Source organism: Geosmithia morbida (assembly GCF_012550715.1).
Source record: "Geosmithia morbida isolate 1262 chromosome Unknown scaffold_13, whole genome shotgun sequence".
NCBI classification, from domain to species: Eukaryota; Fungi; Ascomycota; class Sordariomycetes; order Hypocreales; family Bionectriaceae; genus Geosmithia; species Geosmithia morbida.
Genome location: NW_023336200.1, coordinates 162,612 through 187,124, shown reverse-complemented (window position 1 = coordinate 187,124; position 24,513 = coordinate 162,612). Strand labels below are relative to the sequence as shown.

The following is a 24,513-nucleotide window of genomic DNA, read 5'->3' as shown; positions in this document are numbered from 1 at the left end:
GTCTTCTCAGCTGTTTGTATCGCTTCTCTACTCCAATCTCGACCTTTTTTCTCTCTATGGCAGCAAGGTCGCTCTTCTAGATAGATGTCTGCTTAGGCATTACTACTCAGGGTTTGATCATGATGGCAACTGGCAAATATGCCTTTTCTCAATCCGTATATAGGATGTCAACACAACAAAAGTCCCTTGACAGAGGACAATCCTTTAGAATCTTCCGATGGGGTCGACTTTGCTATAAAGAATGGCCTGTCTCTAGGTCCCTCATAGTATTACCCTGTTTAGAGGAAGCTGACCCAAGAGTAGACAATGCTGTGATAGTGAGCTTCGTATCGAGAAAGAGTGCGTCTAGACTCTCAGTCTGCATTGATGGAACCAAGTCTTTAGCCTCCTCGCAGTTTCAAGAAAGGATACCTAGATTCAGATCCTCGGAACATCCAAACAATGCTCTTTTCTCCTTCTTCGCAAACAACTCATACTTGCGGTCTGTTGCCGTGCGATGCAACTGGCATTTGCTTCAACATGTATTGATGATATGATTGTTAGAAGTGGAAGAAGTTAGTTATCTATTCAGGTAGAATCTTTCAACAACTAATGGCCGATATCCATATGCTTGTATATAGTTTGTCTCAAGGGAACTGATGCTGCTATCTATTCATCATATTTTCAACGATGGTAACCTTTACCGTAAGACGATTGAATATATATCTTGGTTACTAGTGATGGACCATCCATATTCCTATGGTTCAGCCTTTCAGGGCTACTCCGAGACGGCCCAAGCACCGATCGCATCACCTTGAGGACACAGTGCAACATGACATCTTATCATCTTACGTGGTAAACCGAGCTTATGGTTGATAAATCACGGAAACCTCAAACAATCGCACTCGACGGTACGACGTAATTCCATTCGGTCATTGCCGTATCTCCGTGGTTCACCATCCCACGCCGCTCAACCCCTCTGAGCGCCTCTGTATCTGACCCCTGGATTAAGCGTGTAATGAGGGGCCTTTGGCTGGAATTGAATCGTCCTGGTTGGCTCCCCATGGTTTTATGCATGGAGGTGGATATAGAAGTGAACGGTCAGGTTGTGACGTACCTCATAGGCCAGACTACAAGGGAGAAGATCACGGCGTAAATGTAGTTTGAAGAAGCGTCATCCCGCGTATCACCCGTTCGAGAGAATAGGTCGTCTAGCAGATGTCATCCATGGCCCTGATTCGCATGCATATTCTGACCATGGCAGTGGCCCCGCGGCTACCCGTGACCAAACCTCGCGGTCCAAACACAAACACAAGCGGGGGCTGCGCGACTTGCTATCACACGAACGCCCCGACATTAAAGGTAGGACGTGCGTCGTGACATGACGATATCAGGGATTGAGGTACAAAGTGACCGTTTCAAAGTGTCTGTCTGATGTCGTGCGTTTCATTGCCATTGAGCATAATGGCTACGTCATAGGCGCGTGTCTATCGTCTTCGTATCATGTTGCATTCCCGTTACATGAGGGTTAGCCTGTGCTGCGACTCTGGCTGCTGTGTCACTCACTCCTCGTCAAAGTCTCGAGAAGCGATTATTCGAGTTGGCGTGATCGGGCCTTTTGTTTTACAGAATCATTTCTATCTCTCTTGTTCATCCACAAAGCTCTAGTGCAATTCTCTACGACTGCTATCGTACGATGATTGTTAGCGGGAAGTCGGAGTTCTAGAGGCCTCAATCTAGAATTCATTTCTTCTTATTCCCCGACTATAGTGCATCACAGAACAACGGTTCTGTGCAATACCCAGTAGACATGAGAATTAGTGTACGGTACGGTACTCTCAGAGAACAGGGCAGGCCCACGGCAGTCATGCCCGGTATTGATACACCGACTTCGCGTAGATGGTGCTGGTCAAACGTGTAACCGAAATATCGTTGTGGCAAGGAAAAGGTCAGTGTATGGGCGTCGGCTTTCTGGTATAAGAATGCCGCTCGTCCTACTCTTGCCTGTTGTCCTCCTTTTCTCTCGGTATCAAACGAAGGCTCAAGTCTAGGCAGACAGCCAAAGCAGAATCACAAGACACCTGCTATAATAGATGACTGTGCCAGGAGAAATTCAAAAAAAAAAAAGACAAGCAAAGTGCGGACATTTATTTCAACGTTGAAACTGCCAGCACACATCCGTCATCATGCACCTGAACCAAGACGGGTCTTCCGGCCGCGAGCTAGTCTTGTACATGAGCACCTCAGATTCGGGTTCCGGGTCCGGGTCCGGCGCCGGCTTTGGTTCCAACCTCGACGGAAACAAGTGGTCTGGCAGGACGCCTCCTGCTAGGGATCCCAACGCGCCAGCTCCAGACCCATACGATACACCGCACGGATCCATCTGGTATTGTTACTCGGAGATGTGCAGGGACAAGAAAACGTACAACTGGAGCAACATTTGTCGACACTGCGGTGTCAGGCCTAACAAGGCCTAGGGCTCTGGTTACATACTGGCTGGCTATGACACGACAATGGGAGGGGAGTTGCTGGCGGGGATGGCGTCAGAGATGAAGCACAAGTGCCCTGGGAAAGTATGGATGGTAACATGCATAATGGTAGGTAGGCCTGGCGTTTTTACTGCTCACGGAGACACAGTTCAACATGTCCCGCTCAAGAGACGATGATATCAATAATGATAAGTAGCCAAAGACGACATGTCGTTGTTCTATAAAATGTTTGTGGCAACCCACGTTCCCATTGCCTAACATGTACTTCAGCCGTGGCCCGTCTAATGGTGTTGCGGTGCGGCAAGAAGAAAACTGCCTGCTCATTCGCATACCACACGAACGCTGAAGGGGAGTGTATCCGGTGACGTGGCTCGTAGGAGGTCGAGTTTCAAGCCTGCGTTATCGAAGAATGGCGTGTTCTTAACCCCAATGTGTGGGTGGAGTGGGTTACATTCTGAGAAGAGGGAGTCGATGACAGTTGACGAGGAAATGTCATCCCACGAAGATGCCATCTTCTATTCGAGGCTATCTTGTCGTGCTGTAAGCCCTTGACTCGTTCTGGCAAATGGAGAAGGATAGCTACGCAGGATTTGGTGGAAGCAAGTTCAAATGGTCTTGGTGGGAGATTGGGAATGGATATTCGGGCATCGGATTCATCCTAACACACCAATGTACCAGACATGGCTGCTATGTATCCACTTCAAGTGTTTTTCCATGCTCCATCGCTATAGAAATGCATGGTTTTGTTTCCAGGAAACAAACGAGGTAGGATATCCAACTACCGACCTTGCATACTCGAAAGCACAGCTCTCTGAAAGTATATCGCGGTAGAGGCGCTAGCCCCAGCAGTTCCCGTCAACCCTAACCCTAGTTGGACGTCATGTTATCAGGGACAGTGATGTTGCCAACGGCCTTTTCAAACTGGGAGATAGCCTCGCTGAGCTTGTTGACCTCCTCCTTCGTCTCGGGAGCCTGCAGGCCAACCATTTCCGAGGCTTTGGCAGCGGCCTTCAGTAGAGACCCTGTTTGTACCCTGTGAGTATATGAACGTCTCATGGACAAACTAAACAAGGATTTGCGCATACCGAGGGTGGCGTCCGTTGCGTGAGCACGCTTCATATTGATGACCGTTGTCCCATTCTTGGGGTAAGGGTAAGGAGGAGAGATGACGGCGGCAGAAGCAACCCCGGAGAGGACGGTAAGAGCGGTGAGAAACTTCATGCTGGGCGTGTTGACTTGGAAAGGATGGAGTGAAAACGGATACAAACTGTCAACGGGAATGTGATGTGCGATTTCAACAAGGCAGAGAGATGAGAAGCATAAAAAAGAAGAGAAATTCGTCAATAAAAAGTCAAAAAATAAAATAAAAAATCAATGAACAACTGAAGCCAGCTCAGTGAAAGGGACACGAAGGAAATATCTGGTGATTTGAGGTGAGATTGATGCTGAAGAGAAAGGAGCTGGGGTTGGGGAAGGATGTCTGCTCTCTTATACTCATGAGACCCCGATCACTCATGACAGATTTGTGGCAGGAAACGTCAGTTCGAAAAAAAAAAACATATGCACGCATTCCAGTAAAGCTAGCTCATAGGCTTTCGTATATCGTCTGTGTCCCACGGGGTAGAGGTGTTCGCATTAGAAACTATATGTCGATGATTGTATCAAGGTAAATCATTATGACGCTTAGTCCCTAGACGATCAAGATCCCGCATAGTAGCTGCCTTCTTGATCCCTTTCACCTGACTAGAAAAGCAGGGGTATCGTATGAATAAACTGAAAATCTGTTCCGAAGGCTTACGGAATCTCTTGAGTGAAGGGTAAAGTATGACGTTGAATTGTTTCAGAGTTGGAATGCTGATGTGTGAGCAACACTCGCAATGGCCAAGATGATAACCCCTTTAACCCTCGACACCGACAGTAAGCTCTAAGGGATAATATCTACGTTTGTTTACATGTGTTTACTTGTTGAGGCTGGAGTGATATATGGAACAGCTAGAGCCAGAACCAGAATACATACAGATGCAGCAACCAACAACAGCAACATCGACGATAACATCAGAAACACTTCTTACCTGGGCTCAGACGAGTAGAATCATTTTTCATGCCTGGATCCACGCCTTCAACCCTAGGATAGCAGACATGGCTACAACAGGTCAACTAGGAGCTCTCATTGCCGTTGGGTCAACATCCTTCGTAGAGAAACTGCCGAGCGGCAATATCATCAAGAGACCATGGCCCACTCAGGATTGCATCCACGAGCGTCGGCGCGAACTTGCTATCGAGTCGCGGATCTACGACCTGTTGGGGCCGCATGCATGCCTGGTCAACAAGATCTCCTGGGACCCCAAGGAATACGTCCTGGAGCTCGAGTTCATGCCAAACGGAACCGTTCGGGACTACATCAGGGCTGACGGAGGAATTCCACTCGACCAGCGACTGAAATGGATAGAACAAGCAGCCGAGGGCGTCCACCTGCTACATGCCTCAGACATTGTCCACTGCGACATTGGGCCGCGGAACTTCTTGCTAGATGCAGACCTCAATCTTAAGATCTGCGACTTTAGCGGTTCCTCAATCGGGGGGTCGAGCACTCAAGTCCTTGCTGGAGCGAGATATACATCTCCAGCCCACGACTGCGAATATCCGGTGCCAGAAAGTGACATATTCGCCCTTGGCTCGACGATTTATTTCATCATGACCGGGGGCTCCCCTTTTGGGGACATGGCCAGTCTGGAGGTTACCGACCGGTTTCAAGCCCTCGACTTCCCAAGTCTTGAGGGCATCTTGTGTGGGGATATCATCCACCGTTGCTGGCATGGCCAGATTGAGTCTGCAGCCAAGGTGGCCCGCTTAATCAGGGAACTTGCCTGTGAGTATTGACAATTCTCTGGGCAGCTAAAATCAATCATGCATGTCCTGCAGACTCTCGTCGCATTCCGTATAGTGGTGTCGGGTTGTTTGTTAACAAATCAAACTGGTTTGGGTAATTTCGTTTTGTTGAGGCACAGAGTGCATGCGTTGCGATCTACCCCCGAGGTTTAGCCTCTGGCGAGACTTTTGAGTGGTGGGATGACTGAGCTCCTTCCGGAGTAAATCCGACACGTGACACAGTGATGTGTTGGAACAAGCAGATGGGTAATCCTCCGGAATAGGTTATTTCGGCGCCGAGCAGCGCTATCCGTATAGAAAAGGTCACTTCTATAGTTGCTATTTCCCTTATATATATATATAAATTAAGTATAAAGAAGGTAAAATAACTGTTATTTCGTGCTATTATTCTATCAATTGACTGATATAATATAGGGATAAATCTTCCGCCGATCCGTCAATTCCGACCTACTGTTTTACCGATATTATTCCGCCGCAGAGTCTGACATGATGGTGTGCGAGCCGGTGCTATCAGATCTGCGTCACTTCTCCACATAGTGCTAGTCCCATATTACGACAATCCATGATCTTTGGTTTCGAGGCTTCTCTAGTCACACATTTTGTACACTCCCTGGTTGTTCAACGGCAACCATGGAGAACGAACTCCAAAAACTACGACAGCAACTTCGCGAAGAGCAACGCCGACGCGAAGTAGCTGAGGCCCGTGCTTTGGAAGAGCAGCAACAGCGCGAGGGGGCAGAGAAACTTGTGAGAGAATCACAGGCACTGTAGCTCGAACGCTATCTCGAGGCTTGCCACGAGCTTAACCGCGCCATCCAAGTGGTGACTGATTGCACCCTAACCACTCAAGGTGTAACCACGAACCCTACCGGCCGGATTTATCCTCGCCGAATCATTCCATGGGATGACTTTGCAACGGAACAAGAGGACATTTGGGACAAACTATCCACGGGCCAACTGCTCACTTCCCAGTCTGCCTTTCCGTCTCATCATCAATTGGAGTACGTTCGCTCTGTGCTCAAGCTCATCAACAGCGAGGACGGGCTTCGGAACTTTGAGCGTGATGTCGTCGAGAATTCCGTTCATAAGTTGGTTTACGAGGCATCCAAGGATCCGCTACTACGAACCAATCTCGGTCTCGAGGGCATCGTGACATTAGAGAGCCATACGAATCTCGGGAGGACCAGTGACCTCACCTCTGTAGCCATGGAGGACATATCCATAAGTGGGCGCCGTGCTGCGGCCACGGTATCGGCCTCGGGATCGACGCTTCCCAAGCCTCGTCGAACAGCGAAGGGGAAAGGCGACCGTGCAGACCAGTTCTGCATATACAGAACTTCTGATGGCCAAAATATCCCTGCTCTCGCAATCGAGTAAAAAGCGCCCCATAAGCTGAGCGTCGACGAGATTGTCACAGGCTTAGAATGCGAGATCCAGCCAGACCGAGACGTAATCAGCAAATACAGCGAGGGCTTCTTGTTTGCATCGAGGTCGCTCGTCGCCGCTGTCATCACCCAGCTCTTCTCCTATATGGTTGGAAAGGGCATTCAGTACGGATACGTGTGCACATGGGAGGCCTTCGTCTTCCTTCACATCCCAGACGATCCCACCACTGTCTATTTTTCCATATGTGTGCCGAACCAAGACGTTCAGGATGACGACGAGAACAGGCTCCACCGCACAGCTGTTGCGCAGGTCTTCGCCTTCATCCTGCGGGCCCTCCGCGCAGAACCCCCTCCTTTGACAAGGATTGATGCGACCGCAGGTCTCGATACCTGGGCTGTGGAATACGAAGATGTGCTGAAGAATATTCCTGAGACGGTGCGCAAAGGCAAGAAGCGTCCTGCTTCTCCTTACCAACCCCAGCGTTGGCGAGGTTTCAAGCGCTCTCCGATCCGGACCCGTTCTCGTTGCCAGCCACCAGACAAGAGTGCTGGTAGTCAAGGAAACAGCGATGACGGTGGGGGAGAAGCTCCGCCCTCTCCCACTCCAAATCGGCCGGCACAGTCTAAAGACAAGGGGAACACCCGTACCGCGGTTAGCTCAGCCGGGAAACGAGGACAACCCGGGTTAGAAAACCAGCAGAAGGACCAATCGACGCGGCAGAGAATACAGGATCGGCCGTTCTGCACGCAACGATGTTTGTTGGGCTTGGCGAACGGCGGGCAGACGGACAAGAGCTGCCCGAATTTCGAGGATCACGGACACCGACATATCGAGTCATCCAAGTTCCTTAGTCTCCTTCGCACTCAGCTTGCCCAGGACCGTGGGCGGGAGGCGGATTGCAGACCCCTCTACCTCCCAGGGTCGGTTGGGGCGCTCTTCAAGGTGCGACTTTCTTCCCATGGCTATACGCTCGTTGCCAGAGGCGTGGAGACTTTTGACCTTGGCCGGTTGCGGCACGAGCATGATATGTATAGTCGGGCCCGGGCCATCCAGGGGCAGCATGTCCCGGTATGCCTCGGCATGATCGATCTGATTCTGCCACACTACTACGATGGCGGTGTGTATGAGCACTTTATGTTTCTTGGCTGGGCTGGCCGAGTTGTATATAATTGCACCGACCAGTTCAACAAGTCGAATATCGTCGGTGCGGTCACCACAGCCTTCACTGAACTACACAGGCTGGGCGTCCTTCATGATGCGAAGCCTCGCAACATTCTGTACAATGCAGACAGTGGTCAGGTCATGATCATGGATTGGGAGCGAGCAGAGTTTTGCGGTCGCCAACCTCTCGGCCTCATCAGCCCGAATGGCCGAGTCAGAAAGAGGAAGCCCAAGGCGACGAAGAAGCAGGGAAAGGAGACTTTCGAGACAGAGTTGCAATCTGCAGTGGAATCCGTGTCAAAGCTCTCAGACTGACGATCACGAAGTCGCCGGCGACCTTCGGGTCCAGGCAGCTGTGGAAGATTCCGAACGAGGGCACTAGAGGAAAGGTACAGTAAATCTCGTCTTGATGCATCCATCAATCGAGTGGCTTCCTGATGGCAGCGAGTTCTCATTGCTGCTTAACCTCGGCTGTACTTGATCTGGCAGCAACCTCACCCACCTCGCCTAGATATCGGCACGCTAAAAGTAACTCTGGAGGACTGATACGAAGGATGACTTCCTCTGTGATGGCGTTGTACTTGCTAATCTTGGTAGCCTTGTAGTTGCTTGTAAGCAGGTTATGTTTTGGTTCGAATCAGGTCAAGACTCTATCATACTTGCACCATCCATGCAGGGTACAGCACTCAGATCTGAGGTGCCGGAACCTGTTTGTATTTGACGGCCTTCGAGTTGAGGTTGGGGCCTTTGACGGTTCAGTCGTCAAAGGAGACGGGTTTGTCCCGACAGTATTTGAGGAAGCCCGTTAGGCACTGCCTCGAGGACGGGATCTTGATGAAGGACCCGTTGTAAAGACAGAAGTCTTCGCACTCGAATCAGCCATTCACGAAATGCTAGCGTGGGCAAGATCATCTGTAGACTTACGAGATGAAGAGGTGGAAGAATAATACGCCAAGAACAATTTCCTTGCCTCGATATTATAGATATTGGCAACATTGTTAATAGATTGCCGGAAAGAAGTGTTATATCCCACCGCTGGAGAGATAGACGCAGCCCTAGACAGTCTTCTGAGAAGCCAGGAGGCGACTGCTAACTAGATATAATAACGGAATCTAGCTCGTGTCTTTCATTATAGCGAGTGAATCACCTTCCGACTCACCAGACACGATCGCATCTTATAGTCCATATGGCGAGCCTGATTTTCAGCCCTCTAGCTAACTGTCATAAAGAAGGTAGATATGTGACATAGTGGTGTGATTCCGCAACTGCAGCCGCCTCTTGGCGAATCTACTAACGTTGCCGGGGCAATATCTTGGGAATCCGTTGCTCTAGTATATGGGAGTACTTCTTTTCCCCGAGTGCGGGGATGTCTATCTCATATATTAGTACGCTTCACCCGTAACATGGCCGAGCCGGTTACTTGTCCGTGTGCGAGAAGACATGATTTACTATGATTCGACCAGCTGCATAGTGGCTGCACATGCCGGCTGACGATTGTATGCGAGCCGGTGTCAAGGACCCATCCAGGAAGAGATCAGAAGACAAGAACCTAAAGGAGGGCAACACATGGAAACCCCGAAGAAGGATAATAGAGATAAGCAAGGAAGTGAGTCAGGAGCTAAAAGTACGGATACAAAAGGATATTGTAGGGCGATCATATCTTTTGTCAATCATTGGGGGCTGAAACCAGAACCACTTGCCTACATCTCGTGTATGTCTGCTTCACCCTAAGATCACCGTCTCAGGTAGAAGCAGCGACTCAGGATTCTGGGCAAGAAAGGAAACGGTGCCAAGTCGATATCCGCGTCGGACGTCAACACTCATGAAATGCCTCTTCAGCAGTCTCAAGGTGAGGTGTTTGTCGACATCATGGGTCCGGTAATGGAGACTGATCGTCATGATCCGGAGGGGATGGCCCGGAGGGCGAGGTCAAGCTGTGTTAAACAGTGATGTAGGTCTTGGAAACTTGACAGCTCTCCACATCTCCGCTCGGCACTTGATTCTTCCTGGTTGGGGATGCCAACCTCGCACGACGAAATCCAGCATCTCTCGGAGAACAATCGTCGTCGACGAGGGAAAAGTATCAAAGTCGAAAGTCGTTGGTTTCTACCGACATTGTCGTCATGGTATGGGTGGTGGAATACGTGATAGTCCCTGACGATCATGTCATTGCCAGTCTCCGTCTTGCCCCCACCTCAAGCTGCCCAGTTGAGCAAATCAGTTGCGGTCCGACCATCTTTACTCGAGAATGGAGTTGCGGGGTAGCTATGGTCAATGAACCTGCGATATGGAGATTGACCCTTTCTTCTCCATCTTCTATCTCTGCTTGAGCGATCCGTTGATCTCGGTCAGGGTTCCATCGGGGCCGTCATCTTTGCATCGTCCTTTGTCTCGCGCGGTTCTTGTCTACCATCTACACCGCCGTCGTCTGCTCCACCAATCGCCAATCCAGCGTGACGGGACTGCACAGCTCCGACTAAACCATGGTCCGTAAACTTCTGAAGCCATGGGTTTTCATGAGCGTATCGATATTCTACCTGAGCCTTACCATCTTCAAACTGGTTCTGGCCCGTGATTTTGCGACTCTGCTCTCGTGGGAAGCCTTCAACGACGCCTGGTTCGGTAACCTTTGGACCTTCATGGGACCCCGCTCCAAGTCGGAAGGAGAGAGATGGATTGAACCGCTCCTCCAAGGCCGAATCAAAGATGGAAGCATCATCGACGGAGACGCTGTCGCATCTACGCCGGCCATCCATGGTGTCGTCCTCGAGATTGGCGCGGGGAGCGGCATGTGGATGTCTGTCCTGGCCAAGGTGGCCCGCTCAGCCGCCGTCAGCAAGTTCGGAGGCCTTCGCAAAATCTACGGCGTTGAACCAAACCCCATATCGGCAGCCACCCTGAAGAGACGTGTGTCAGAGATCGGTCTGGAGGGATCGTACGAGGTCCTCCCCGTCGGCATCGAGAATCTGCAGAGAGAGGCCTCCGTTGAACCGGGGAGCATAGATTGTATCATGACGGTCCAGTGCTTGTGTAGCATTCCGGAACCTGAGAAGAACATCAAACTTCTCTACCACTACCTCAAGGATGGAGGCCGGTGGTACGTATACGAGCATGTCAAATCTGACAAAGGACTAGCTGCACCCTTGATTCAGAGTAAGTCGCAACCTCATCACTGTTCCGCTATACCACTCTCGTTAACATCATGCTCTTCTGTCTATAAGGATTCACAAACTTCTTTTGGGAATTCTTCATGGGATCCTGTCATCTTTGCCGTCCAACCCGTGATTGGATCCTAAACTCGGGTAGCTGGGACAGTGTCGATCTGACAGCACGTTCGGACGAGACAGAATTCGAAATGATCCCGCATATAATCGGCAGTTTGACAAAGTCATCGTAGGTGTACGAGACTGTTCACATTCAAACTCTCCCATACTACGGTAATCTACATGCCTCCGCTCCATGGTCCAACGAGTTCGAAGACAACATGGGCCGCTATGAATAGAGAGAAATAAAATGAGAAACTCTAGTTGTTCATCTAATCAATTGACTATCTCTGCCTGTATCTCAAAAATTACTTGAAAATGCGGTAAACCTGGTACTCGTCACCAGTGCCCACAGGGAAAATGTTAAAGGTCGCATACGAGTCAATGTTCTCGGGCTCGAGGACGTTGAAGGCATGAGCGGCGTTCTTCTGCCTCGTGCTGACGACATACGAGCCGACCGGGAACTTCTTGGTCAGCGTGATGGGCTCAGCGGTCACCGTCATCCTGACGCCCCCCTCATAGGCTTCGGTATCCGGGATAGCACTTGTGATGTTGAGGCCGACGACCTCTCCCTCAAAGTCGGCCTTGAGCTCATCGACCTCGACACGGGCAGCACGCAGCCTGTCCACCACATCGTGCCAGGCCTTGGAGAAGATGTAAGCCTCGGGACGCTCGCGCGTCAGGTTGGCCTTGGCAATGGTGGTGTTGTAAAAGGTGATGGGGATGTCGACGACCTTGCCGTCCTTCTTCTGTATATAGGGCCAGTCAATGTGCGTCTCGACAGGCGCGTCAGTGATGACAATGTCGTCGTCGTTGTTGATGAAGTCCTCGCGGGCATTCTCGACGGTTTCGTAGACGAGCTCGGCGTTGTCGGCAGCCGTCTGGAGGAGAGCCTCGACCATGACAAGCCCAGTGGCTACACGGCGCTCGAAGTGCTGGCTACCCAGCTCGATGCCGCGCGTCTCAAAGAGGAACATGACGGCCTGGCTGAGGCCGACGGACGTGTCGCCAACCTTGGCATCACCAGACGTCTCCGTCAGGACGATGTCGTCAGTTCCCAACACTCCGACAATGTAGGGGCTCCACCTTAGATCGTGGCTCTCCATGGCGGCGGCAATACTGTCGGTGAAGAGGGTGTGGGAGAGGTCCCTGATGTCGGCGTGGATGTTGAGGTTCTTCATAGCCGAGAACTGACCGTCCTGCGCCGGCAGCCACTGCTTGCTGGCCCCGTAGCCGCGCGACGCCGTGTACTCGTGGATGTCGACGCCAACATGGGGCGCAAAGTCCATGACGAGACCCTTGATGTCACGCGTCTGCTGGCGGGCCATCTTGGTGTGGTCGCGGTTGGGGTCGAAAGAGGTAGCCAGGTATCGCTGGAAGTAGGCGACTCCGTCGGGGTTGTAGCGAGGAAGGATGAGGATGTCAGCCTTGTCGAGAATGGACTGGGCCCAGGTGACGTTGGCATCCATCTTGCCCAAGAGAGCTAGGAGAGTCTGATCACCGGCCGGCTCATTCCCATGGACACCACCCTGCATCCAGATGCGAAGCTTCTGGGACGATGTCTTGTTGACGCTGGTCTCGAGAACACTGTCGCCAGAGGAGGTAGAGCTCAGGTAGACATATGGGATGGTGCGGCCCTCCTCGGACTGGAAGTCGGGAATGTTGTACGTCATCCAGTCGTGGCGCGCAGCGAGGCTTTGCAGGAAGTAATCCATCTCCCACTGGGAGGTGGGGCCGGAGGTTCCATTGGCAAAGCCCTCGGGGACAGACTTGGGGCTCACAAAGGCGGGGGAGAGGAGCTCGATGCCCTCGACGACCTCGGGGAAGTTGGCTGCCACTTGGGGGGAGTCCCTGTTCAGGGGCGCCTGGTTGTCGGCGTAGCCAAGTGTGTCCTCGCCGCGAGCATCGACGAGGACGGAGCTGCCCAGAAGGAGCAGTAGACCACGTGTAAGTGAAGACATGCTAGGCTAGTTGGTATTCTCGAGCTCTGATTCTTCCTATCTGGCGATGCCGTGAGTCAATTGAGGCTAACTAAGAGGGGAGAGCCCCAGGTATTAATGGGAATCGCAAGCGTCGTCCTCTTGAGTAGCATATCCCAACCTTCAACCTGCCAAGACGTGTGTGTGATAACGATACCCGACTGACGAAGGAGAATGACGGTTGTTTATCTGTGGACTCCCCCCCACAATCCCCACAGGTTATTTAGATAATAGGTTACTGGTAAGCATATTACCTTGACTGACTAGGTGAAAGATCCTTGTCCAACGCTCTTCGGGAAACAATTCGACATTCTGAGTATACGCCTCGCTACAGAACAGACACATTTATCCGAAAGTGGAATGTTGGCCCGGAACAGTCCGTGATAACGATGCTGGCTCACGAGAATCCGTATTGCGGCTTCCCAAGCCCAGTATTATCCGGCACCCGTATTAAGCTTATATTAATGCAAATGACCGGGTGACTCTACGCGCCATTTACCATCTTATCAGAGACTAGTCCTGTCAAACCGGACAACGGCGTCCTCGGAACAATATGTAGTCGGTTAAAGACGAATGGAGAGCCGAGCAAGTTTCCTATCCCGTTTGAAAGCTGATGCTTGACAGGATAGTCCTGTGGATATTACGTATTGCATTTCGTTTCCATTCGTGGGGAATTGTTTCTAGAAGCTCTGCGCGTTTCTCTGCTCGTCACCTGAAGTCGGGGTAGACAGGATTGACAAACGGGTTGCGGGTGCATTATGTAGCGCACGGATATCATTCTTTTATCTAGCGTATTGCCAATCTCAGCTTGGTAATACCTGGACTGAACACGCAGACGCTCTTCTTGTCATGTCATTATGAAGATTACAGGAGAGGAATTGGCGAATAAACAGAAGACACAAAGACGCTGACCTCAACCCACAGAGCAAGGAACGCGCCTAGATGAACTCCTTTCTTCAAATCAACGCTCAAGATGGTAATAGAGCATGGTGCATAGCTGAGTTACTACATTGGACTTGACTCCGCCCCATCCAGCGTCCGAGGAACGTATATCTTTTTCGAGACTCATGAATAAGCGCCGCTTCTCAGGCGTGCACTTGCTGTGTGCAGCACAGACGGACGGGTTCAATTGGGGAGGGTGGTTATGAGTTATGACTGCCGCTGAATTCGTACACCCCACTTCCCATCCAGCCACCGGTTCGTCTTGGCGAGTATCTGAAACGGGGGAGTCCGTCTTGGGTCGTGAGGCTGTCGAGCGACGGAAGCAGTAATGAGGATGGCGGCAACGGGGTCTACAGGATTTCCTAGTCAGATCCCGGCGTGCAAAGGGGAATCAGCTGTAGAAACCACGATCGCCAATGGTAGATGGGAATTAATATCGTCTTTTCTGAATAGTATCGATATAAATACCAAGATTGGGCTGTCTATGTGTAGGATGCAGAACGGCAGATGATGCACGTGCAGCCGGAACAATAGTTTTTCCGGATCCCACTCGGAAGATAAGCAGGAGTCGGAGACAGACATGGCGCCTTCCCTGAACAAAGAGAACAACAAAACAGGAGAGTGGATACGAATACAAGATCATTTTCGGAAGAGATTTCCAGTATCTCTCAGTCAAGACTCTGCGCTTTGCACATGTCTCTATATATTCTCTCGAGTGCTAGAAGCTCAGGGTGCGTGCCCTTTTCGACGATACGGCCGCCATAGAAGACGCAAGTAACGTCGGCATCCTTTACAGTAGACAAACGATGTGCCACGGACACGGTGATGCGGTTGCCCTTCTTAACCTCTTCGGCTAGCACAACCTGAACTTTCTTCCTCGCTCTCGGTGTCGAGGGCGCTAGTGGCCTTGTCAAGAAGGAGGATCTTTGGGCTGCGGATGAGCGATCGGGCGATGGCGAAGCGCTGCTTCTGTCCACCAGACAGTTGAGTACCGTTCGAGCCCGTGGCCGTGTCCATACCATCCGGCAGCGATGATACAAAATCCTCAGTATTGGAGGCGCGAAGAGCGGCTTCGACCTGGGCGTCTGAAACAGTCTTGCTGGCCTCGGCGGTCGTGGTGCCGCCCTCGAGCCCTAGAGCAATGTTCTCCCGGATTGTGCCCTGGGAAAAGGTCGGCTCCTGCTGAACCAGCGACACGATTCGTCGGTACTTGAGTGGGTTGAGATCGGACAGGTTGGAGCCGTCGACGTTGATGTTGGCGGTCGATGGGTCGTAGAAGCGCTCCAGCATGGCAATCATGGTGGACTTGCCACAACCAGAGGCACCTACAAAGGCGGCGAATTGGCCCTTTTCAAACTGTCAGGACTGTCAGCATACTCGTGTGTCTTTTCCTGGAGACTCCTGGGGATCAATAAGGAGACATCGACCCTACCTCCAAGTCTACACCCTCCAGCACAGGTGCATCCGGTCGCAGCGGGTACGAGAAGCGCACATCTTCCAGAGAAATAGGGTCTCCCAACCTCGGGCAGCTATCTTGGGTTTCTGGTGTCTCGCAGATCGTGGGCTGGAGATTGTGGAGCCAGAAGAGGTATCTGCTGCCGTCTTCCCCTTAGTCATGCTCGTCGAGAGCTGGAATAGCTACGAAGTCGCGTGGCTCAAAAGGAAACGGACATGAAAGCTGTGCATGGTGACATCACCGGTGCTGAGGAGGCGGCAGCCGTGCCAGAAATCAAGAGCGTGGAACCAGTACTCCGTGCCCTGCGTCAAAGCAAAGCACACCACCATAGCCGCCATGGGCTTGGTTGGGTTGTTGACCGTAGTGGCCAGCTGCTCCATGTACTTGTTGAGTATGAGATCCTCAATGGCCAGAGACGACACGGTGCGTATGGCCAATATGGACTCGGAGGCAAATGGATCCGCTGGTCGCGCTGCGCTTGGACATATCGTTATCAAGCTTGACATCAAAGAGAATATTGAGCCACCCAACCGTTAGCAGAGGTGGCAGACCAGCAAACACAATGACGACACCGATCGTCCAGCTGTGAACGATGGACAGGATACTGTAGGTTACGACGTTGACGACGCAGATCATGATGAGACCGATATTGAAGCCCATCAGCTCTAGGATCGACTGCGGGTTGCTGTCCAGCCTGCCCGTCAGCGCGCCGACATTGTTCTCGGGCTTGTCAAAGAACTGTAGATCCTAGCGTAGCATGTCCTCAAACCCCTGGCGGCGAAACGTGTGCGACAGGTGCTGGGCCACAATGTTGGCCATCATGCTCAGGGCAAAGTGGACTAGCACGCAGCCTCCGGCTAGCGCTATGAACATTGTGGCGAAGAAGTCACCCCTGTCCGTCATGGCATCTCCCGATAGTGTGAAGACGTCAGTTGTCTTGGCAGTCAGGATAGCTTGTCCGACCGAGGCGCCAGCTGTTATGTTGTGTGCAAGTGTGTGTGTCAATGAAATCGCTTCATACTCGTGTGATGTGGAAGAGAGAAGAACAAGACGTACCAGCTGCAACGCAGGACGGAATGAGGCAAAAGTACACCCAACCAAGTGCCGGGCTACTCCTGAACAGATGCCAGAGGGCCACCGGGAACGACATCTGCCTGTGCTTTTCGCAATTGCCGCGGTCCCTCTGGGCATTGAGATGCTCGCACACCAGTATGGGGTACCTGCTTAAGATCTCGGCCGCCTCGGTAAGGTCATTTCTTGCCTCCGCAATAGAGTCGCCGTCGGCATAAGTGATCCCACCCTCTTGCGGGTTCTCGCCGGGAATGGTGAGGTTCTGGATCTTGACAAGGCAGGTATAGGCACCATTTTCCTTGGTCATGAGGTCATCGTGGGTTCCCTGCTCGGCAATGCGGCCTTTGGTAATGAAGACAATGCTGTCAGCCTTGTGAATAGTGGCAAGCTTGTGAGCGATGACAATGGCGGTGCGGCCCTCAGAAGCAAGGTCCAGAGCTTGCTGGACGACACCCTCGGCGTGAGGATCCAAAGAGCTGGTCGCCTCGTCAAGGAGGAGGACGCTGGGCCGAGACACCGCTGCGCGTGCAATGGCCACGCGCTGCTTTTGGCCACCGGACAGCAGACTACCGTGCTGGCCGATGTCAGTGCCGTAGCCGTTTGGGAGGTCAGGGATGAAGTCGTGGGCAAAGACGAGGCGGGCAGGTTCCTGGACGTGCTGCATCTTTTGGTCGCGCGGCAAGTGCTCCCACTGCGTACCGACCAAGCCATAGCAGATGTCGTCGTACTCTGAGCCTTGGAGGAGAACGGGTTCCTGCTGGACGAGCCGGGCGTTTGTCCTCGGCCACTTCGAGGTTCAGGCTGTCCAGGGGTCGACCATCGAGTGTGATGCTGCCAGAGTCCGCTTATACCACCGTTCGAGGAGACCGACGATTGTGCTCTTTCCTGAACTGCTTTGGCCCTGTTGAGACGTTGAGCAGCAATACATACATCTTTGGGTCCTTCGTTGACATCACTTACGACTAGACTGTCACCTTTCCAGCCGGGATATTGAGAGTGAAGCAGTCGAGTAACCCTAAACAGTGACAAACCTGCCGAAAATGAGGTTCTGCAGAGCAATGCCGACTCCGAGGCCATGGCTGCGATGAGGCCAACGGCATCCAGGGTGTACTCGTACGAACCGGCATATCGGAATATTCGCTGTGGACGTCGACAACCGGAAACCCAGGTCTACCGTTGGTACCATGGGATATACGCAGTAGGCATTCCAACCATTCATCTCCTCTGGTTTCGGTGCATCGGATCGGGAACCTTCCAAGGATAGACTGGCCAGGTCACCTTCCACCGTCGCAGAGTGTCCTGTCTTCTCCACCGTTTCAGACTTCATTTCGAACCCATCGTCTTATTTCCGGGTTTAGGCCCGTTGCAAAGTGGAGAGAGAGGCAACGGAGCAACAAGAACCGTGGCCGGTGGCCGGTGCAATTTCAGCTCAAGTGTTCGACGGACTCTAAGGTGCCGGTGCAGAAATATGCGGTTAAATCCCAACTTGTCTCGACTTGTCCAAGATGAAGAACGATATTACCAATAGTTACCAGCCGACCGTTCGTGCCATTGGATATTCTGGTTCGTCGTCGGGCGTAGAGCGGGGAAGGCTTTACGGTGTAAGATCTTACTGTTCATTCCGGGTGTTTCTCAGCGTCGACGGTTCCCGTTTGGAGTCCAGGCGCTTACTGTATGCGCGGTAATATGATATGATTACGATGCCGGGAAACAATGGTCTACATCTGTTATACGAAAGGTTCCAACTCGTGAATGAGGCGTACTCACAGTACGGATCATCACACAACCACAATGACAGAGGATATCGTCAACGCGCTCACCATGGATGGACGGCCACGCTCCCAAATTCAAATCCACCCAGGTACTAAAGCTTAAATAGATCCTGAGCAACATTTCGGCCCCTGATCGGCGCGGTTGAAAACCTAGAGCTCCTCTTCTGGGGCTGCTGCTGCTGCTGGCTCATAAAGTCCTGCTCGCTTCGAGGACGAGCGGCGGCGGGGGGGGGCATTGACGATGACGATGATGACGATGATTATGGCGACGGCGACATGCGACATGACATGATGGTTTTCAACCAAAACTCCCTAGACATGGACTTTATAGAGAATAAAATAGCAATACTGTCTCGTCCTGTCATCATGTTGTTTATTTTAGGTAGCTGTCACTCGATTGAACTAGAGCTGGTCCCACCTACTTGTGGCACTATCTACACTTTCATTTTAGCATGAGAATATTATATAAGGCACAAAAACTAAGCAAAAAAAAAAAAAAGCTAGCAATTCTACGTTTCGATCGTAGGACCTCCGGGTTATGAGCCCGGCGCGCTTCCACTGCGCCAAATTGCTTTCATGCTTCGGCGCTTGGATGATGACAATGTGTGAGAGCTTTTTAAGTGCTGTAGCTGCTATAGGGTAAGCTGTTCAGACTGGATTCCATGGTTCCATTGCCGACGAGTTCAATATCTCCCTCTTATAAGTACGTGCACTTTGGCCTCCTTCCCTTCACAAGCTGAGAAACTCTAGGAAAGGATAAGATAGTCAGAGGGGTCTGCAGTGTAGTCATTGCTTTCGTCTTGTATACAACATCAACAAAACGACTCCATGAAGATGTCAACTCATCTTTAGTGATGTAGAGGACTCTCTACTTTCACTCTCTACTATCAAAGAACGAAGACATGTACCAAATTCAGAACAATTTACCGGTAACTGGGTATGAATATTCAAGGGAATGGGTTTGTGGACCGTAAACACACATTAATGTATCATCACGCAGCTGGTACGCACCCACAGCTACTAAGAGAACTAAGTATAGTCTGGGGATGGGTCGGACAATGCACTCTCACCAGCAGAGAGGAGCCAATAGCTGAGTGTATATATAAAAAGACATGCGTCAAGACGCAGAGACATGAAGCTAAGGTTGAAAGCTTGAAGCATGTACTCCAACTACAGGCTGGCGGCACATATCACAGATTTGGAGAACTGCAAGTCAACTCAGACTTTAAAACATATGTATGCTTCCTGGGCTCCGGTTTCAGCCTGTGTCGAGTTTCTCTAAACCTAAACCTGCAGTTTAGTCACGCGATGGGAGGGGAGGATCGGCTGCTAGGCGAGGTGGGAAGCTCCGTTGGATAGTCCCGTGTGTCCCGTTCAGCACCTGAGAATGATTCCAGTCGTCGTATCACTCACTCTCCGATGTGACGCTACTTTGGAACCATGTCCGCTAGTCCTGTGTCATTTTCTTTTTCGACCATGCTTGCTCCAAGGGTCCTTGTGAGACATGCATCTCTCCATGTTATGGCGGCATTTGTCGACTCGGTGATTTCCGTCCTCACGTGAACCCCGTAGTTCCCTCAATTACGAGTGGGATACCGATGTATCACGGGTGTCAATATCAGGTTGTCGATCAAAATGATCTTCCCTGGGCATAGACCTTGGCTCCCCACCTCACACCTACCAGGGCTTGACGAAAAGGTGGGAGAAAGTGCCGACGTCAGTTGGAGGGTTGGGAGCCCTGTTGGGAGAGTTTTATATATTACAATGCTGGAGGAGAAGGCTGTTTCTGCCCTAGACTCCGGGTAGAGGTTGAGAATCTACATGTAGTATATGATTTCTGACTATCCTGATTTCCCCTCGTTCGACGTCATCGACTGCACCATGTACTATTTTAGTCTCCATGTAATATGTCTAGCCCTACTCTCTCACCCGCCGTCTTCCATCTCCTAATCATGCAGATCTGTCTCTTTTGACATCCTTGCCAAACTCCAGGATGGTCTTGAGAATACTGTCCCTCCCCCCCCCCCCCCCATAAAAGGAAGACTTTGTTATCCCACCGAAAAAATCGCAAGCACGAGACATGTACAGGTCAATGCAGGTACCCATATTTTCCCGCTTGTTTGAGATGCCCCTTGGTCGTTTTATGCCTACCGGGGCATTGGATCTAATCCTTCAATCCTTCATTAGAAATGCTCTTCTCCAGGACAGTCTTGACGGCGTGCAACTTTAGGAAAAGTGATGATCGAACATACGGCCCGTGCATGGTGTATATGGTGTATTGTAGTAGTCTACTCCGAATGGTGACACTTGCGGTGTTGTAACATGATATAATATTCAAAGTCACATTCTACCGGTTCTACTCTACTCGAAATTCCTTGCCAATTGGTACTCAACCGGCCATTCTCCAATATGCCCGCCCATCCATGCCCATCCATGCCCCCCCCCCCGGTGGACAGGAACCAAACAACGTAATGTCAACTTCTCGCGGCATTGCTGAAGATCTGCCGACCCGAAGATGCCGAGGAGTCAGAAATGAGGAATCAATACCTTGTACCCTGTGGCTTGGCGCCTCGCAGAGGGTCATGATCTTCTACTCGTATATGTAGGGCGCCGTAATGGCAAGACAGCGATATCCGAACCCCAAGGGGCGCAGGGGTTTGAGAAGTTTGAGAAGGCTCCAAGTTAAAACAATAGGAACCTTCGAAGCATTCTCAGGGCTGATCCGGCCCCCATAATGTTGCCGAGAACAAGCAATACGACGTATTCGGATGTACATGTATGGCTTAGAGCATTCCAATTACACACTTTATGCATATTCGGTAGCATCAATTCATGCTATGAATTTATACATGTACAGCTAAATTGTCCCCACTAAGGGGTTATGCGGTATCGCATGACGCTTTGTGGCTTCAACGTCCGACGCCTGGCGTCTCGGTTCCAGTTGCATACTACCATCTGGCGAGTGTGAACTTGGCACCGTTTTGACGTTTCTTGGCCTTATGGCATTCTTGCATGTATCCGTATATTGGTTCCATTGTTCATTTCTGTCTCCCTTTACTGTTACAAGACGAGTTTGACAAGTAGCGATTGGGCTCCTTGACTGGTCTGATCGCTTGGTTTCGATGAGAACATTGAACAGATACGAGTAGCGTGACGGGCTGACCTCAATTGGTTCAGTTCGGTAGCCTTGATAACTTTATTGAACGATAAGGATGATAGAAGGGAGAGAAGGGAGAGTCTACTCTGTAGCTATTGGAAGGAAAAGCTATCTTTGTCTCATTATGGGTCTCTGCGGGTCTAGTACATATTGCTCGTTGCTAGGTAACTATTAGGTAACTACTAACCGGTGAGGCCCCTTGGGAACTTGTTCTCGCAGTTAAAGAGAGGTAAGAGGACGACTGCAGTGAAATGCTTAGTTACACTCAACCGTTGCGTAAAATATCGCCGTATCTCGCATGTCTTTGAGCCATTATGTCCCTTCACTTTGCCATGCGGGCCCCGCAAAGATAGCCATGGGGCTTTGCGTAGCTTTGTCAACTGCCGTCTGAAACGCGTTATTATACGCTCGCTTAGCTGTAGCTGTATGACCGGGGACCGGGGGGGGTTGGGTTGGGTTGGGGTTGCTTAATCGTCTTTGCGCATGAACTGACATCCGCGGAAGTAACCACGTTGTTCGATTCTCGTATTCCCCCTCATGAGTTGTCTCCTCTCCATCTTGCTCGGGGTGTCTCCTAAACAGTAACGAATAGGCTAAAAATACTATCTTTTATGATCCCAGGTGCCAGGGCGGAACCTTGCACGACCCCGAGTGATCGACCGAGACGACGACGACGACGACAAGACTCCATATCCCGAATCTCGAATTGGAACATACGAGAGAAGAACGGCCGGCAAAATCATCTATATAAGGGGGTCCAGCCGTTCGTCTACACTCGCTTTCTCTTCTCCTATCCTCAGCTCATCAGCCAAGAAGCTTCCAACAAGTCCTTACCTTACACACACTCTCTCGATAGATTCACCAACTTCCAACGTTCTTTTTTTCTCTACTGCCCAACATTCAGCATTCTACATCCCTCACCTTCATCATGCAGACCAAGTCGTTCCTCGCTCTGGCTCTCAGCCTTGCCATCAAGGCCACCTCTGCCGCTCCCGTCGAGACGTCCCCGTCCAGCCTTCAGGCTCGCGACGTCATCAACCACGATGCTGTCGCTACCTTCCCCGAGACTGTCCAGGCCGGTGGCTTCGCCGATGTGATCCAAAAGTTCAAGCCCTTCCTCCACATCGCCCACGGCTGCCAGTCCTACCCCGCCGTCGACGCCGACGGCAACACCAGCGGCGGTCTCCAGGACACCGGCAGCGCCACCGGTGGCTGCCGCGACCAATCCAAGGGTCAGACCTACGTCAGGGCCAAGACGCGCGGTGACCAGACAGCCATCATGTACGCCTGGTACATGCCCAAGGACATGCCCACAACCGGCGTCTCCACCGGGTCCCACCGTCACGACTGGGAGAACGTCGTCGTCTTCGTCGACAGCGCCCAGAACCTCGTCAGCGCCGGCGCCTCGGGCCACGGAGAGTACAAGAAGACCACGACCCCTCAGCGCGAGGGTGACCGCCTCAAAGTCGAGTACTTCACCAACTTCCCTACCAACCACGAGCTGCAGTTCACCGACACCCTCGGCAACGACATCCCCCTCGTCGACTGGGATGCCATCCCCCAGGCTTCTCGCGACGGCCTCAGCGCCGCCGACTTTGGCTCCGCCACCGTCCCCTTCAAGGATGACACCTTCGACGGCAACCTGGACAAGGCTGCCCAGTAAATGGGGGTCGTAGCTGACCATGTACCCCCTCGTCCGTGACATGGCTCGCCTGCGATCGGCTTGTGTCTGATCCTCATCTGAGCTCTACGAGCTTCAGCGAAAGATCCGGTGATCTGGCATCACTATTGCGTTGTCGTCCAATGCGCTGGTGGTTTGGGAGATGGCAACTCTCAGACCTTGAAGTATATAAGCCTGAACTCATGTTTTTCCCTTTACCCTGTCGATCTGCCTTGTTATTGTTTATCCTTTACCATGTTTTCATCCACTCGTTTACCTGTACATATGCATATTCACATACAGAATGATAGGACATATATATAAATATACATATATATATACTTATACTCGTCTGTCTTGACTGCTTTTCTCTCCTCGGTAGATACGTAAACGTCGTCTGACCAGTGAAGAACTTCCGAGGTGAGCGCTGAGTTGTTTTCTGCGAGGGCATGTTGGCCACCCAGCCGATGCTACCGTAGCAAGAGAGATTCCGTAGAGTAGTATAGAGATGTATGTGTGTCATCAGAAATATGAATGATCAAAACCTTCTCTCACCCTTCTGATGAATGGGTAGATGATCCGCATGCAACTTTACAACAGAACGGTACATAGCTACATCTGGCAAAGTCTCACGCTAGATATTGCGCCGTCTCGATCACAACCCAAAAGGGAGGAGGCCATCTTTTACTATCTACGTAGAAGTTACAATCTTTCAACTGAGCACAAGTGTGCTTTGCTTATCACTAACTTTGATATATGAGGTCTCTCTCGGGGAGGAGGCGAGAGGGAGTTCATATACTCTGCCCTTGATCCCAGGTCTAACCTGCGCACCCAAATACTCGGGAAGACAAGATGAGACATTGAAACGATCGACGCCATTGTCTTTCTGGACATGCAGCCCAGCCATCGATTGTTTCCGGACTAGATTCGAGAGTATACATAGATTGGCATATTCTAGAAGAAATCCCTAATCCCCGCAGCTAGATGTACAGACTAACATACATGTACATTGAGTCGATGACGCGACAAGGTTGCAGATACTGACGACTGAGAAATTGAATTGATGCAAATATCCTTTCACCGTCGACAAAAGTTCTCCCCGCATGACCTCGGGTGATGGTGATGCATGCGAAGATGTCACCAAGACCTCTTGGCGTCCAATATGTCTGGCGGATCGAAAATGTCTCCCCTGCAGTTGCATACGTCGCAATCCGGATTGGTGGGAAACAAAAAACCCTGACATTGCCTAACGAATTCTACATGAGATAGCACGCAATAAGAAACATGGCGATACAACCCAGATTTTTAT

The 24,513-nt window shown here is 51.3% G+C and overlaps 8 protein-coding genes across 8 annotated transcripts; 5 read left to right on the top strand and 3 right to left on the bottom strand.

Moving 5' to 3' along the window:
• Window positions 1-2,165: 2,165 nt before the first annotated feature.
• GMORB2_2414 (uncharacterized protein) lies at window positions 2,166-2,456 on the top strand (the record flags this gene model as incomplete). The annotated part of the gene is made up of 1 exon (XM_035464394.1): window positions 2,166-2,456. The coding sequence occupies one exon, from the start codon at window positions 2,166-2,168 to the stop codon at window positions 2,454-2,456; it is 291 nt and encodes a 96-aa protein (XP_035319580.1).
• Window positions 2,457-3,335: 879 nt separating this feature from the next.
• GMORB2_2413 (uncharacterized protein) lies at window positions 3,336-3,689 on the bottom strand (the record flags this gene model as incomplete). Its single annotated transcript, XM_035464393.1, has 2 exons — window positions 3,336-3,490; window positions 3,554-3,689. The coding sequence occupies 2 exons, from the start codon at window positions 3,687-3,689 to the stop codon at window positions 3,336-3,338; spliced, it is 291 nt and encodes a 96-aa protein (XP_035319579.1).
• A 918-nt stretch (window positions 3,690-4,607) lies between these two features.
• Window positions 4,608-5,348, top strand: GMORB2_2412 (Serine/threonine protein kinase; the record flags this gene model as incomplete). The annotated part of the gene is made up of 1 exon (XM_035464392.1): window positions 4,608-5,348. One exon carries the CDS (start codon window positions 4,608-4,610, stop codon window positions 5,346-5,348), a length of 741 nt encoding a protein of 246 aa, XP_035319578.1.
• Window positions 5,349-5,987: 639 nt separating this feature from the next.
• On the top strand, window positions 5,988-8,219 carry GMORB2_2411 (uncharacterized protein; the record flags this gene model as incomplete). Its single annotated transcript, XM_035464391.1, has 3 exons — window positions 5,988-6,104; window positions 6,129-6,666; window positions 6,739-8,219. The coding sequence occupies 3 exons, from the start codon at window positions 5,988-5,990 to the stop codon at window positions 8,217-8,219; spliced, it is 2,136 nt and encodes a 711-aa protein (XP_035319577.1).
• Window positions 8,220-10,387: 2,168 nt separating this feature from the next.
• GMORB2_2410 (Methyltransferase domain) lies at window positions 10,388-11,301 on the top strand (the record flags this gene model as incomplete). The annotated part of the gene is made up of 2 exons (XM_035464390.1): window positions 10,388-11,057; window positions 11,126-11,301. The coding sequence occupies 2 exons, from the start codon at window positions 10,388-10,390 to the stop codon at window positions 11,299-11,301; spliced, it is 846 nt and encodes a 281-aa protein (XP_035319576.1).
• A 174-nt stretch (window positions 11,302-11,475) lies between these two features.
• Window positions 11,476-13,128, bottom strand: GMORB2_2409 (Zinc carboxypeptidase; the record flags this gene model as incomplete). Its single annotated transcript, XM_035464389.1, has 1 exon — window positions 11,476-13,128. The coding sequence occupies one exon, from the start codon at window positions 13,126-13,128 to the stop codon at window positions 11,476-11,478; it is 1,653 nt and encodes a 550-aa protein (XP_035319575.1).
• A 1,800-nt stretch (window positions 13,129-14,928) lies between these two features.
• Window positions 14,929-17,279, bottom strand: GMORB2_2408 (ATP-binding cassette, subfamily B (MDR/TAP), member 1; the record flags this gene model as incomplete). Its single annotated transcript, XM_035464388.1, has 6 exons — window positions 14,929-15,444; window positions 15,521-15,652; window positions 15,760-16,016; window positions 16,096-16,282; window positions 16,352-16,518; window positions 16,601-17,279. The coding sequence occupies 6 exons, from the start codon at window positions 17,277-17,279 to the stop codon at window positions 14,929-14,931; spliced, it is 1,938 nt and encodes a 645-aa protein (XP_035319574.1).
• A 5,193-nt stretch (window positions 17,280-22,472) lies between these two features.
• On the top strand, window positions 22,473-23,207 carry GMORB2_2407 (necrosis and ethylene inducing peptide; the record flags this gene model as incomplete). The annotated part of the gene is made up of 1 exon (XM_035464387.1): window positions 22,473-23,207. The coding sequence occupies one exon, from the start codon at window positions 22,473-22,475 to the stop codon at window positions 23,205-23,207; it is 735 nt and encodes a 244-aa protein (XP_035319573.1).
• Window positions 23,208-24,513: the final 1,306 nt, after the last annotated feature.